This window comes from Chinchilla lanigera, unplaced genomic scaffold (assembly GCF_000276665.1).
Source record: "Chinchilla lanigera isolate Chin_1 unplaced genomic scaffold, ChiLan1.0 scaffold00041, whole genome shotgun sequence".
NCBI lineage: Eukaryota > Metazoa > Chordata > Mammalia > Rodentia > Chinchillidae > Chinchilla > Chinchilla lanigera.
Window position 1 is genome coordinate 10,654,196 of NW_004955442.1, and position 16,597 is coordinate 10,670,792.

Genomic DNA, 16,597 nt, shown 5'->3' on the forward strand with positions numbered 1-16,597 from the left:
GAGAGAGAGACCCATATGTTCTGCATCACTTTCGCCATATACGGCTTTACATTCATTCCCAGATGGCTTAATCATACGCAGCAAGAGGAACCTATGGTCTCTCACACTATAGATGGGGACCAGCCTGAGTTGCTGATTGGTATCCTGAATGATGGGTGAACACATACGGCATCTGCTGGGTCCCCATGCCAGTTTCAGACCCTCTGGCAAGCAAAACCAAGTCTCTCTGCTAAGTCACAATGGGAGCGGGCTGCCAAAACACCAGGTGTGAAACAAACCCAGCTCATTAGCGCCAGTAAGCCCCCACCCAAATTCCCGGAAAATGCTACCAGCTGAATACAGGGCTGCCCTCAGGCCCAAGAAGCCAGCCTTATTAAGACGGTCATCGGATGGTCTGCGTCAATTTCACATTTTCCATCACAACCTCCCGGAGAGCAGGCACCTCTGTGTTTACCCTTCTCACCAGAACAAATGCAAAGCTGCTGAAGGGAGAAATAACACACCGCCGCAGTAACAATGGAAGACATCGCTTGCAAGCTGTCCTCGGCCCCTGGAGTAACTGACAAGTTTGACAGAGAGTGTGTGTCAGTAACACTGCTTGATTTGTGTGTAAAGGGAAAGTGGAAAGTGCATTTCCAAAGGTCTAGACACAGATAACCAAAAAAGAAGGTCTTGTAAACAAAGCCACAAGGACCCTGGCTCTGCCATAACCCCTGGCCCTATATCAAGGGCCCTCTTCCTGTTGTGAGCCATCCCCAAGGACCAAGGCTTTCCTCTAAGGAACAAGCCCTCCTGACAGCCAGCTGTAAGACCCAGGGAGAAAAACTGATGGGAAATGACAGCGGCACAAAATCGTGTTAGCCTCCTGCTCAGAATAGGCTGTACGGGGGAGAGACAGAGTGGCTCCCCCACAGAGCATGTGGGGACGCCACCAAAGCTGCCACAGGCTTGCGTGGCCCCAGAGAGGGCTGTTCCCTTTCCAACAGGGAGGACTCATGACTTCACTTGGTTGAGCTTCACTTCTTTTTCAAATAAGTCTTTCCAGAACAGCTCAGAGGGCTGGGAATATTTTAAAGAAACTACTCAAGGGAGTGACAAACAATCATAACAATAGCAATAACAGACATAATAATTATTATCTTCTATTATATAGAATGGTTATTATATAACTATTATTACATAGTGTTATATAATGCTGGATGGTAATTACATAATAATCTCATAAGCGATACTCCAAATGGGCTTCAACTACATGGTATATATGGCTTTACATAGTTATAAAAATATATTTTATATATTTATGATTGTATAATATACATAATACAGTAATGCATAAAAAACTTAAAATATATAATAATTAGATAATAATAATTATTTCCCTTCTTTTTTGAGCCAGTCATTATTACAAGTACTATCAGGATCGATTCACTGATTCGCAGAAATGACACTAGCACTGTCTCCATCCCACAGAGGAAAACACTGACCCTCAGGTAATTTTAATACGGCCATTTTACAGATGAGATAACTCCAGGGCAGAGGGTTTGGGAACTTCCCCAAGGAGGCAAAGCTGAGATTCTGATCCAGGCAGCCTGGCTCCAGGTTTGTGCTCTTCGCCAATACAGTACTGGCCTCATGTGCAGTAAACACACAGTATTGCTGTGATCCCAGAGTCACAGAGGTGCTATGGGTTATGACGGGACCGCAATGCACTCAGCAATAAACTTGCAAATACGTTCACTGAAGGCTTTCTGTGTGTCAATTGCTGTGGCACGCATATGATTTAGTTCCTTTAGCAACCACCCAAGGATGTAAATAATGACCAGAAAAAGGAAGAGCTGTGTCCATGGTCACATAGAGAGCAGGCAGCACCCAAGATCACCTGCAGCATCAGATAGGCAGGCAGCACTGGAGACAGACAGATAGGGATCTGTCCCCAAGCCCACACCAGTATCCCTACTCTCTGCTTCCTCTCCAGAATACAGTTCTTCAATGAGATGCTGTAGGTGAAATTACTTCATACATATCCCGCTACACAATAAATACCTGAATACAAGCAGCTACTGCTATCACTTCTATAACTAAATGTGAAAAGCCACAGTAGGAATTTTCTTCCAAGAAAGTAACAAAAGTATGGGTTTATGATGCCTTCTACTCAGATGGCAGATCCTCTGAAGGCTCAACAAAGCCCTTGCATGTTTGGTCAACACAGGTTCTTGAATCCAGCACCCTTTGGGTACACAGGCTTTGCGTACGCTGATGCAAATGGTCAGAAGTTCAGCGCAGGTACCTGAGTTGACTGTGCATGTACCCAGACTCTGATCTGTAGCACGTCTGGTGAGCCACTGTATACCCCAGGACCTCAAGTGACTTGGGGCTTCAGTCTGTCCCTCTAAGGCTCTCCACAAGCCACCCGGTGCCAGTCGGCACTCACACATCCTCATTGCCACCAGGCATGGACAGATGGGAGCTATTCTTATTATTTAACATTTATTAAGCATCCACAGTGTGCCAGGAGCTGTGTGGAACAGGGGTGTGGGTGGTCCCAAAGAGCTTGTCCCCAGAAGCCTGTGGCCACATGGAAGGGAGGGGGCAGGGCATCCTTCTCCCATATATGGCACACTCTCCCCCAGCTGCTCCCCAGTTGCAATGTGTTCTGTTGGAGCAGGTGGGAAAAAAACAAGATTGCAACACGATTGGGACCCCTGAGCATTTATTTGCATGTTTCTGACTTAAAGCTCCCCAGACAGAAGGATTAGTGAGTAGGAGGGAGACAGTGGGCTTCCAGCACCCAGGCAAGGGACCCAGATGTCACACTCCAAGACCATATAGCCACTCCTCTCTGCAGCACTCCCAGACTGCACTGCACTATCCAGCATCACTGCAAACTCATCCTTGGTCATCAGAAATCTCCATGGAGACTAGGAGTGAAGCGATGCGACTATACCCATCCTGTCATCAGAGCAGCTCCATATTCAAGGGGTGATGGAAATTCACGGTAAATGTTTGAAGTTTTAAAAATATATTACGATGAAAAACACACTGCATGGATTCTCCTCAGAATATTCCCCCTCTCTTTAAACACGTGTATTCCCTCATTCTTGCCACTTTCAGAAACAGCTCTGGAAGTCTTCTTTCCTTAGTGTCTTTAGGAAGCATGATAAAAACTACAGTGACCATGGATGCCAAGTGCCACTCAAGGGAAAAGAAGGCCTATAAAAACATCAGTGTGTGTCCTCATCCACTTTATTCAATAGATTTGGTGCCATGTGACTTCTGGCTCTTCCCTAGAGTCAAAATGACCATAAAATGTCTGTGTTTTGAATCAATTCAGGACATCATTGTAGCCATGACAGCACAACTAAAGACACCCATGAAAGAAGACTTCTAGAACTGCTTCAGAAAGTGGCAGGAATAGTGGGGTAAACTATTTAAAGCAAGGGGCAGTATTTTGAGGGGGATTGTTATGGTTTATGTCTGTGTGTCCCCCCCAAAGCCACATGAGGCCATGGGGCAGGCTTTTAAAGTTTGATTAATTATGGGTGTGAGAACTGCACCCGCCCTGGGGTGGATAGTTTACATATGTAAGGGAGAAAAAAAGGGTGCTTGAAGCCATTCCTCCCCCATTCCTCCCTAGTGTGTCCTGGTAGTTGCTTTTGCTGTGTTCTGCCACCATGAGCTGTAGCTCTCTGCCATGTGCCACTCTGCCTCATAATCTGCCAAGTATGAACTGAAACCTCCACAAACTGTAAGCAAAATAAACCTTTCCTTCCTTAATTTTGGGTGTCAGGTATTTTGTCCCAGCAACGAGAAAAAAATAACCAAGACAGGGATTAATGCCAATGTGTCTTTTACTGTAATAATTTCTTTAAAATTTAAATATTCACCCTAATTTTTGAATCATACTTTTTTATGGAAAAAAAAAAATCAACACAGCATGGGACTCTACAAACCACAGAGCATCAGCAAGCCATGAGTGATTGTGTTCCACAGTGTGTAAGGGCTGTTTGTCCAGTCCTCAAGGCCCCCTGGAAAGGCTTGTGGAAGCTCCCCCTTGTCAAACAGGGATGGTTCGAATGGCTGAAGCCCCACATCACACATCAACCATAGTGGAATTCAGATTACCAGAGTGGAAAACCTAGACCATAGACATCACATCATGTCTCTGAGTGGCACAGTGGTCCACTGCCAAGGTTCAACTGTGGTCAATCCTTTGAATCCTGATAGTGACTATGGGAAGTAGAGGGTATCTGGTCTAAAAACAGACTCCCACTTTGAGACGAGATAGTAGAGGATTGTAGGGGTCAAACAACCTACCCAGGGTCCCACAGAGGCTCAGGTTCATACTGAGCTTTTGTGGCTCTAAATTCTGTCTGCTTTTTACCTCACTCTGCTCCCTCATAGATGAGAAGAAATGGCTCTCCAGAGATCAGTTCCTGAAAAAAACGGGGAATATACACTACTGTCCTTTTCAGTCCCTAAATTGTCCATACCCCTGGGAACCAATGTAAATTAGAGAAGAAGAACAGCCCACCTTCTCCGACAGCAGCAAGTGAAACTCTGCTGGACTTGAGTCAGATGCAGGGCTGGAAAGGGCAGGTACAGAGGGGGCCACCCCTTAAGACAAGTCTTTTGACACTATCTTCCCACCTCGAGAACAGAAAACCAGAAGTTCAAGCCCAGCCTGAGCAACTTAGCAAGACCCTGTGTCAAAACAAAATTAAAATTTTTATGAAGAGGTTATGGATGTAGCTCAGCACAAAGGCTCTGGATTCAATCCCTGGTATAACATTTAAAACAAAAAATAAGACCTTTGTCCCCTGGAACATACCAGAAGCTATATCCTTTAGAAAAGATGGAGAATCATCTCTAGGAATGACCTTTTTGGGAGTATAGCTAAATATGTTTTGATGCTCAAGCTGCTGAAAGCAATAAAGACATCACATTGGATCCAGTGGGTAGGATGGATACCCAAGAATTCTGACTGTTATGCAGATGGCCTGGTCTTCTACCAGGCCCCAAGGAAAGAGCCTGGACCCCAGTCACCTCAGTGCCTCCACGGCATAGAGGAGAACTTGATATGGAACACCTGATCAATAAGTATTTGAATGAATGAATGAGTTACAGCCAGGCCTCCTACATTTACCAGTCTGAAAATCCCAATCTAGAAACTGCACATGACTGAAGAAAACAGCCCCAGGTGCCCAGAGGAAAAGACTTTCTGAGTCTGGAGTGCAACGTTTCTGGATACCTTGTTGGGCTCAGCAGTGAATCATGCGGCCATACATGTGCGCTGGTGGGATGTGTATGTGTGAGAGGTCTATCTTTAGACAGAAGAGTAACATAAACAGGGGTGAGTATCTCGATCATAAATCACCCAGGCAAAGCACTTACCCAAAACAACCTTTAAAAGGCAGAGAGGGGGCTCCGCTTTCCCACCAGAGGCTCAGATTGCTGAACACCGAAGCAGCAAGGCAAAGTGTGAAATCCGCAGGTCTTCCAACCCTCCACACCCTGTGCCAGCACATTATAAAAAGCATACTTGCTGATATAGCACGCCTTTAAAATGATCAAAATGACAGATGGCTGCTACAGAAACAATCCTTTTTATAGGACTGATATTAATCAGAAGAGATTGACAGTGTCCCTTTAATCTTTTAATTTTTAAAAAAGTACATTTCTATAAAAAAGAACTGGGTAAGTCCAAATGCTTGAGAATGATGACGTCCACGTTATTTCAAACTTAACTACAACACTCTGATTTTTCTTCCCTCTTCTGTTTATTTATATATTGTTAATATACAAGGACCTGGTTGCCTGTTCAGAGATACCTCATTTTGCCCCAATTACTACAGTGTTGGATGTCCCTTTTGGATCTCCTCGACACACCTAGAGGTGGTGTTTGAGTCTGAGAAACTGTAGGCTTGCTCCAGATATATTCTAGGGAGAGACATTACAGTCATTGGGATTGGGGAGGAGACACTGAAGAAGACGGCCGCATCCCTGGGCAAACTTGGTCAGCGATAGAAAAGGCAGATGGACAACTATCTGGGGAGGATGGTCCATGACAACAGGGATAAGTGAGATCTCAACCAACCAGTGGCTTCCCCAGGGTGGTAAATATAGAGCCTGGGAGAGAAAGGGTATTTTGTGTTCAGTCTTTGCAGTAGCATATACTACTGCTCTTGTTAACAATGAGATCCGAGTTTTGACCCACCTGGCACCTACATCATGACCCCAATTTGTCTGACACTCATAATCCTTCAACTCAAATGGGGCTGGCTTTGCTCTCCAGCTAGTAGGTAGACAGGACAGAGATTCTTGGGTCAGGGAGAGGCATGGTCTAACTGATCAGTCATGATGGTTGCCAAGCAGAAGTTTTGCTGGGACAGTTAGGGAAGAGACTGTCTAAGAGGAGTGGAGGTGCAAGTCTGGGTTTGCCACCACTTGGTGACAGTGCACTTATGAATAGAGATCAAGTAGATACAGACATGTGCAGAGACAGCATTTGGGTTGCCAGAGCCATTGGATCCAACTGTGCCTGCACCTGGTGGAACTGGATATTTTCATTTTTCCCCCTCTAACCAATATGAGTTAGATGTTTGCACTTGCAGATAATAGTCCTTAGCAAATACCTATATTCTTTCTCTCCCCCAGACTATCACTGAAAAACTGTACATATATTCATGCATACCAGACTCTATTTCTATGTATTATCATGTGAACTTGACTTCCTTTTTTTTTTTTTGTCTTTTGCAACAGGGTCTTGCTATGCAGTTCAGGCGGGCCTTGTGCTCACTTTGTAGCCCAGGCTGGTCTTGAACTCACAATGATCCTCCTGCCTCAGCCTCCCGAGTGCTGGGATTACAGGCATGTGCCACCATGCCCTATTGCATTTTTTTATTTTAAAGAGAAGAAAAATAAACAATAAAGCAATGGTATAAAATTTCAAAACAAGATTGTAGGAGAGTAACAATGTTCACTACATTTCACATTGTTATCTTCAAAGTAGTTGCTCATAATATAAGATACAGTCATGAAAAACTGATCAAGCAGTATAGGCATATACTTACCCTGTTAATGAACTAATAGCAATTAGTAGTACCTATCTTAACTATCTTGTGTGTGTATATATATATATATATTTTTTTTCCTTTCCCCTTCCTTCTTTTCTCCTTTCCCCCATTCCAGTTACTCTTTCCTTTTGAATATTTTCTTCCCACTTCATGATATCTATTGTGCATTTTGGGTCTTATTTACTCTTTCAGCTTCTTACACTAGGGAGACAATATGGTGTTTATACATGCGAGACTGATTTATTTCACTTACAAGTATGTTCTCAAGTTGCATCCATTTTCACCTGACTACTCACCCTCAGTTCTCAGCATGGCACATAGTAGGTCCTTAATAAGTAACTGCTGAATGGGGAGATAATGAGTTGCCCTGAAAGCTCACAACAGCTCTGCAAGGTAGGTATTCCTGCTTTTATTTTTTACCCTAGGAAACTGAGTCTTGGTGAGGTTAATCGACAAACCCAAGGCCACACGCTTAGTAAATGCCAGAGCCAATATATCAACCTGGACCTGTTTAACTCCAAATTCCCTTTGCCACCTCTCTGACAGTTTAATTTAGTCCGCCATTGACATGGCCTTGTTGGCAGTACAGAAAAGTCACTTAGTGACTAAGATGGAGCAGCCTTGAAGCAAATGACACCACCAGCATTTCTACCAGGCATCCACGCTGATGTCTTTCCCAATCAACAGATATTCAGAACATGTAGGCAGCATCGGAGGGCAGCAACACCAAGAACTGAAAATGCTTCCAACAACCACAGAGCATAACAAGTTGCTTTATTAAAGTCTAACCAGAAACACATCCAAATTACTTGCAAGCCTCCCAACCATCTCTCTACCTTTCTAACAAAACAGTTCCTCCCTGTGCATTGTAAAAATCAACACTTCAGTAATTCCCAGCATCACTACGTATGGGGATGTGTATCATTCATAAATTGCATTGCCAAATTCAATGGAGCTGATTTCTATTCAAAATATAGAAAGCAGGGTGTTTATACCAGGCTGCCCATATCAGAGCAGCATTAATCAGCATTTTTCTGCCACTGTCTAGTTTAAGCTGGAAAACACTGGACCCTTAGAGAATTATTGTTCATCAGGGAATGGATGGTCAAGGGTAAACGGGGCACAAATCCAAGAAACTGAACATCATCTACTGGGTTTGTAGGAGAGCACCACAGATCCCATTCCTATACAGGCACACAGAGATTCAGCGTCTCTGAGATTTGCCCCAGGTCCTTTGATTTAGGTTTTTCCACCTTTGAGATTTTATGTTTAAGCACTGTCTGATCTTACAGTACCAACAGGATGGGTAATTACCTCTCAATATCTCTCAGTTAATATCTCATAGCAACACAATCAATTCACCAAGTTCTCCATTCTGCTGAGGAGTTCTTCCTCCTTCCTGGTTCGGTATATACATTTGATGATTCACAGCTCAACTCCAAGTTGACCTCCTCTCTTGGAGCCATCCTCTTCTCAACTCGAAGAAATACCTGAGCTCTCCCTCTTCTATCCTTTGTACAGCCCCTGTACAGGCCTCAATCCTAGGGAAGACTGGTGGGGAAGAGGAAGGCACTAGTCCAACAACCTCAGTCCAAGTCTCAGCTCTCCCACGCACATTCTTGTTGACCCTTGCCTAGCTACCTTTCCCTAAGGTTTTAGGCTCTCTACATGCAGAAAAAGGGTTATCACACAAGGCTGGGATTCCTGCAAACCCCAGAGTCACCCATTTTATTTTTTTTTTATTCAGTTTTTTTTTTCTTTTTCAGATGGGTGTTTCAATAAAAACACTGCTTATGTAAAATGCCCAGTAGAATCTGTGATAACACCCTAAAATCAAACACATAAATATTCCCACAGCAAAATATATGAATATTCACAGTAACTGAGATAAAGAAAGTCTATAAATAGCTGTACATCATTTCAGGTCAAACCTTGTTCCCAAATGAAATTCAGTACCACGTTTTTAAAAAGTGAGTTTCAGAGCTTTGTGAAATTTCTAATTATTGGGAAGCAATGGGTAACCAATCCCAGCCAACGTCATTGCAGTTATTATGCATAGAGATGAGATGGAATATCTAAGTGGTCAGTACAGCACCTAACGCATGCAACTATTCAATATTTGCTATCATTTCTTCCTATATTTCTTGTTATAGTTTGGAGTTTATCTACTGTTTCTTCACAAGGCTATGGAACCAGAGGTCAGTGACTCTGAATGTCATTTCTGTTATCCGGGTGCCTAGCACAGTGTCTCCTAGGAAGGGAAAGTGGAGGGAGTAGATCACCACATGCACCAATGCACAAGGAGGTGGACGTGGCTTTGTTCATACCATCCTCTGTCCAGGAGCATTATCTTCTGACACATTATGCATAAGAACTGGAAGAGAGAGAACCTTGTCCAGTAGGAAGCATAATTTACGAGGAGGCAGATATCAAGACAGAGGCACATAGGTCCAAATTTGCAGCATAGAGCCAAGTGCCCAGTAGAACCAACCACTCATCAAACCAATAAAGCAACTGTAAAATGATTGTCTTGATTCTATCATCTGGCACTGTGTGACCATGGTCCATGATTTAGGCAGGCTCTGTAGGCAGAATCTGGACACAAGAATGACTTTGGCAAGTGACTTGACCTCTTCTGTTAGCAGGTCAGACAATTCACAGATCACTCAAGATATCACTGGAAATTTAAAAGTAAGGAAAAAGGAACATGTATCTGTTCTTTTTAACCAAAAATACAAAGATGGGAGAAGGATAAATGTATCAAGTGGAAAGGATAAATGTCTACACAGTGTACTTTGTAATGCTGATCTTTCCTTTCTGGCTTCTTACTAACCACACAACAGTCCAAATCGGTTCAGCTCAATCCTCTATATTCATCTATAATTCTCTACATGGCTAGAGGAAAAAGCTATATGGCTGTATATCCAGTAAGTTTAGATACTAAATAATGGGTTCGTAATGACTTCAGCTTTTGCAGAGGATGGAAAGCAGGGTTCATATCAGCTCTGAGCTCCCTGGAGAAAGCTTCTGCCTTAGTAGCCTCGCAGAACTATTAGGAGACACCTTCACTGATCTTCTTTGCAGGGGTGGGTAGCTATTCTCTTAGAAAGTGGTAAAACAAATGATGTATAAATTATTTTTTATTTAACTGAGCAGACTAAACTGGGGCAACGTTCATCTGAATTTTAAAAGTGGCTCTTGAGAGTATTATCAAGAAGCAGCACTTTAGCCACAGTCATTGGCTGTTGAGTTTGGAAAGCCTTGAAAGCCTCCTTACCAGCTCTGCCGCGTGGCTATAACCGCTAAGCCTCCACAGCTCTCGACACAGGGACATTCCTACCAAGGGTAGAACACACACTGTTTATTTTGCAGAATAGTATTGACTTCCTGATGACATTATTTAGATGCTGATGGCACCTTAATTCCCTATAGGAAGCACTTTGCATCTTGAGCTGGGAGGAAACCAACAAGGTCAGGAATGTGGTTAGCAACCTGGCAAATTCAGCTGGGAGAGCGGGCAGGCAGCTGAAGGGAGAGTGATGGCTACACTTTTCTCTCCTACTTCACTCCTTCTCTTCATGCAGCTATGACCACAGTGGGGTAATTGTTATTTCTTGATTCCAATGTATAAATAACATGGGCTACATGTGCAAACCGGAATAAAAATTAGTGTCTGCGCACAGCCTTCCAGGGTGTTCCAAAGGGTACGAAAGAGAGAAGATGAAGTGTTTGCAACAGCTACTCGTGGGGGTGCCTCAGTAAAATGCTCTCCTGACTGATGGGTCACAACTTCCCAGAGGCATCACTTGTGAAATCCAAGTAGCGTCAAGCTAAGGTTTGCAAGTAAAATCATGTGTTGTGTCCAAAAGTAACAGGATATGTTTCTGGATTGCTCTGCAAAGGAAGAAGCAATAGGGCCTCCCCAATTTCTCAGCTCGCCCCTGCTTCTTCCCATCTATCACTGGGGTAATATGTCCAGAGTGGCATTTTGTAATGACAGCAACATTCCAGCAAATCGATAGTTATTTAATTCCCAACAAGCTCTTGAGTCCATTAAACCTGATTACATTCACCCATTTCAGTGGGTGCCGTTATTTTTCCTACAACGGCACTTAATCTATAACAGGAACTTATGAGAACTTTCAAAAGCAATTTCAGCATCAATCAGCATAGAGTGAAGGGCGCGATTTGCTTGTAATTATTTATTGGATGGGGTGGCTGAGGGTCTGACAAAACTGCAGCCACTGACCTTCACCCCAAATTTTCAATAGAAGCAAAAAGCCTGTTACTCCCCAAATGAGCATTGAGTTCCACCTCAAAAGCAGCAGTCTTGCCACACCAGCCTGCCTATGCCAGGAGAGACAGACTGGATTCTACATAGTGAAGGACCATCCTCCAGGTGGCCTACCTATTTATAACACAGAAAATACACAAAATCCTCCAAACTGAGCAGTAGCCATATCTGGGATATAAGACTGGTTGTTATTGCAAATCACCCCTGTATGGCTCTAATCACCCAGGTTCTTTCTGTAAACAAAAGGTAACAGCTATTTTCAGAAAAGAAGGAACAGTGTTTGACCAGAGGCCTCCCAAACAGCTTCATTCATGAGCTAATTGTAGAGCTTTTAAACATGGGATCTGAGGGCAGGGTGCCCAAAAGTCAAAGTGAAAGTCCAAGGTAAATAATTTTCCTTTTCCAGAGAAAGGAGATGCAGAATCTATTACAATGGGACAGTACAACAGCCAAAGGCCACCCGGTTTCCAGGTCAATGTTCTGTAGACTCAAACTATACCAAATAAGACTATATCTATGACTGGGAGGCCAAGTTAGGCTAAGGGAGGAAAATGTCCACATTTCTGATTGGTAACTAAAACTCTCTGCTTAGAATTAAGAGGCTCAAACGCCAATCCAACACACATCTCAGCCCTCCGTTCCCATATTGTCATCAAAATGTAAACAGCCAATCTGCGCTTCCTAGAAAAATCTCTGAACTTTCTAAATTACCCATCTATAAAGTGTTCCTCCCTGCCTCAGGGCCACCACTGACATTCAGGTAGGGGGAGCCTTCTCTGAAAACACAACCTAAGAGGGGGTGTCCTACGAATTATCACACATTTACTGCTGCTTCTGTTTCCTGGGTTAAAGCTCCTAACTGCGTCATCTCACGTTAAGTTACTCTGCCTTATGATCTGCTCTGAGAGACTGAGTCCCTCAGAAAGCCGGGAAGGAGAGCAAATCTTTTGCCCCATGGCCAACCTCCTGAAGGAAAGGCATGAATGTTAAGCAGAAGCCAGATCAATACAAGCAAATATAGCTCAAGTACACCATTTATTCAGCCATGAGAGATGTCAATAGCCAGATTAGGGTGATCCATCTTTTTGATTTCCTACTGTCTTCTCACTGACTACACGAGGGCTTTTTCCTGTATTAAAAGTGTTTGCTTTCTCAACCATAAAAATTCCAATTATTACTCTGTGCGCTCTGGAGTTAAGTTGCTTGCTGGCAAAGGCCTTGAATTACCTGAATCAGCCCAGGGAAGAATGGGGCTGCTGGAACAATCATAGGCACGCCATAGGACTGCAGGAGGACTCCTTGGGACGCCAGCATGCTTTAACTGGAGGTATGATTCCCTCTGAGGCTCAACACATCAATGGAGACTTGGGGGAAAATCTATAGACCCAACTTCTTCCGAAATACAAAGCCGAGAGCCAGATCGCTTCTGTCAGGAGCCAAGAGCCCATCAACGCCGAGAGAGGAAAGAAAGAAAATCCGCATCAGCAACTCTGAATGTGAAAGTTTTCTTCCCAGACAACGAAGAGAAGCGGCAGCTGCAAAGTTGAAGCTACCAAAATGGAAGGTGCTATTTTGGGAGCAGCTTGCCTAACATGACTAACCAAATACTCTTCATTAATTTAGTTCTCAGAGAGAGCAAGAGAGAGACAGAGGGACAGAGGGGCTCAGGCTCTGAGATAATAGAGTCGCCTTGATGGATTTGGCCAAAAAAACAGAGATATGGTCCACCGGGGATTTTTTTAGGGAAGAACTGTGACATAGGAACATACATGATTATCAGCTGCTGCATAAAACTCAAACTAAGTAGGTTAACCTGGGCAGCCCTGGGTGCTGATCAAAAATAAACTAAGAAGTTATTCAACCTGCTTTCTCACTCTCTCTCTCTCCTTCTCCCCTAGCTCTGATCTCAATTTTAAAGGGGCAATTTGTAAATAATACAGTTCTACCACCAGCCAATATCTGCACAGGCTCCGAAGAGACAGTGAACAAATTAGTTACCCGTGTTATGTTACTTTGCGCTCCCAGCTCCCTGAAGTAGCTGCTGCTCTTAGGTCCAGTAACAAAAGAGAAACTAGAATTAAGGTAGGGATGCGGTTTTGCTCCTGATCTTACAGCTTGTGGGAGGCAGTGTGAGACCCCAGCACATTTCCAGTTCAATTCCTAACTGTGACACCACACCTATTCCTGCATTCCATTCTGTAGTAGTTACACAGATCCATGTGTGTGTGTGTGTGTGTGTGTGTGTGTGTGTGTGTATAACTGTAAAGATATTATTTATTTTGAACTTTCAACTGGGAGAGGTCAATATGCTATATGTTAATCAGAGATGTCTTCTGTTAGAGATCAAAGGTACATGTAATGTGTATTTTAACTATGGATGAGAAATACAGTCAAACAAATATTTCACACCTTTCTGGTAGTCGCAGATACTCAAATTGATTGTTTGGGACATGCTTTATGGAGGTCAATAAGTTCCTGTGGGGATGACTTGAATTGGAATTATGCTGAGTGGGGAGCGTACCAGCTGTGTGATCTTAAGCAAGTTTCTCTACCTCTCTGAACTTTAGTTTCTTCAGTAGGAAAGCAGTAACAGTCCGTACTTTGTAGGTTTATATGTTGGATACATAAAGTGCTTGTAATCACATCACAGTGTGAGAGGCGCTACAAGCAGTTTCATTGTATAAACCCTGTTCTCCTGAGGGTTGGGTGGACACATCTTTAACTGATACTGCCTGCTCAGACAACATCAAAGTGCCTGAATCTTCATTTCAGGAACACATGTGGTTGCATTTAGAGCCCCACAACTTTGAGAGCAGTATGAAAATTGGATGAAGGAAAAAAAAAGAAAATTGGATGAAGAGGAATAGTGTAAATGATACCCCAGACACAAGGTCCACTGAGAATCACCTTCAAATCCAACATCCTCTTTCACCTTCCACCTCCCTCTCAGAATACGACCCACAGTATAGATTTTGTCAAAACTGGGAGAGCTTCAGACCCCACCAAGCATATTCAACTATTGGCTTTTTCTAAATCCAAATGTCAATCCCTCCACTTTTAGATAGCCAAGGTGTTTTTACACTACACTAATTTTAGTTGCTTGATTTAGCTGCATAATTACATTTCTAGATAACGACAGCGGACAGGGTTTGGCAGAGAATTCAATTATTTAAGGCTGAATTTTGGCCAGCTTGACAAGGTTCCTCTGTAATTGATTCTCATGCGTCGGAGTGGCCACGTTGTACAATTCAGAAATCTCCCCTAACAGCTGTGGACTGACCCTCTTACCCAACAGCCAATGCTGTTTCTAACTTTAGCTCTGGACTGTGACTTTCAACACCACATTTCTGAGAACTTACCAGCAAGGACAGAAGCATCGTTAGGAGATGGGTATGTTTCATAGTGGACTTTCCCTTGGAACTCAGGGGAACAGAGAGTGATTCAGGAGTTAAGGCTTGAGGCACAGTAAACTATGGCTATTTATTTATTTAAGTGTGGTACTAGGGATTGAACTCAGGTCCTTCACACTGAGCTACATCCCAAATCCATTCATTCATTCATTCATTCATTTATTTATTTATTTATTTATTTATTTATTTATTTATTTATTATTTTGAGACAGGGTCCTACTGAGTTGCTAAATTGCCCAGGCTGGGCTTGAACTTGTGATCTTCCTGCCTTAGTGTCCCACAGTGCTGGCATTGTACTCATGCTCCACCAAACCCAGTCTGAACAGTTATGCAATGGAAAGACCACTGAGCCAGGAGACAGGAAACTTATTTCAGTCACATAAGCTAGAAATGCACACATTTAGACTCTTGGTTTCCTCAGTACTAAACAAAACGTAAGAATCTCCACTTACTCTACACCAAGAAAGGCTAACAGTCAAATATGTGGGGAAAATCAGAATTATATAAAGTCAAACATACATATATAGGATATGAGTGATTTTAGTGAGACTGAAATGAGAAATATAGGACCTAGTGATACATAGCAATAGTATGTGCAGAAGGTAATTTTTCTCTTTTTAAGACATATATCATACTAAAGCTTTTGCTGCTCCAGAATAATAAGTATCTTCCTTGTCTGCTTTGAAAGAAAGAGTTGTTTTATGGATTTTTTTTCTCTGCCTACCAGGAAGCACAGACTCAGGAGCTTCAACTCTGTCCATCAAATTGTCCGTCACTGCCTGCATGGTCACGCCTTTGTTTTCCTGTTCCTACCATCTCCAGTCATAACCACTGTTACTCATATTTTCTGCTTTTAAGATTCTACTTACATTTTATCTTTCTGTATGACTGTGGCACATATACTTTGAAATTGTGTTGAAGGTATCCTTCTTCTAAAATCACCCCAAATAAGAAAATAGATCAATAAAAAAGCACCATTAAACAAAACCTCTCATTCCTAACATGGGCTGTTATCCCAAATGAGATGCATTGTATTGCTGGGATGTGATGTTGCCTTCATGGATCTTCCACTAGAAGGGATCTGTTCACCTTCTCAGAGCATCTCCATCGCCCAGCAGCTGGGACACATGGCTTGAGGTTAATGCTTTTCCACCCAGCAGGTGATTTCAGCTTGTGGTATTCGCAGTAGCTTAAAATAATAAAAATGTGGAATGAAATAAAAAGGTGAAAGGAGAAGACAGGCAATTCTCATAGTTACAGGAAACAAAGGTGGCTTCCCAAGCATATTGAAGCTCAAAGAAAGGCCATGCAGGGTTTACTAGTCTGACCAGCGTGGACAGAGGATGGTAACCTTTCTTTAGTAAATAATTAGACAACACATATTTTTGATGTTACAGATCTTACACTCTCTGTTGCATCTATTCAGTGCCCTGTTACTGCAGCATGGAAAAACATCCATTTACAAGATGTAAATGAGTGGTTAAGAGTATAAGTGAGTGGTTCAATAATATATTATTAATGGAAATCTGAATTTACATTTCCTAGTATTTTAACAGGAGGTGGAGTATTATTTTCCTTCTTATATACTTTAACCGTTTAGAAGTGCAAAAATCATTCTTTTCTCAAGGGTGGCACAGAAGTGGGCAACAGCCAGGTCATGGTCACAGCCTGTGCTTTGCTAACCCCTAATTTAGAACATATATTTTACCCAAGAAGTCAGACTTCAATGCATGGCAAATACACCAAGACCTTTTTTGTTCCTTTTCCTCTTTCTTGCTTACTTCTTATCTTCCCTGTGGCTGCTTTCTGTGCCAGCTTCG

General features: G+C 42.8%; 1 protein-coding gene across 15 annotated transcripts in view; it reads right to left on the reverse strand.

Moving 5' to 3' along the window:
- The window catches only part of Rbfox1 (RNA binding protein, fox-1 homolog (C. elegans) 1), a 349,342-nt gene that overhangs the window by 308,935 nt on the left and 23,810 nt on the right, over positions 1-16,597 (reverse strand). For 2 of the 15 annotated variants that reach the window (XM_005391235.2, XM_005391236.2), the window contains exon 1: positions 12,595-12,913. The exons of 11 other annotated variants lie outside the window; for them this stretch is intronic. In XM_005391235.2, coding sequence (XP_005391292.1) covers positions 12,595-12,681 — 87 coding nt within the window. In that variant the 5' untranslated portion in view covers positions 12,682-12,913. Of the gene's footprint in view, positions 1-12,594; positions 12,918-16,597 lie in introns of those variants that run through there. 2 more of the 15 variants (XM_013517917.1, XM_005391228.2) reach the window with 2 other exon arrangements.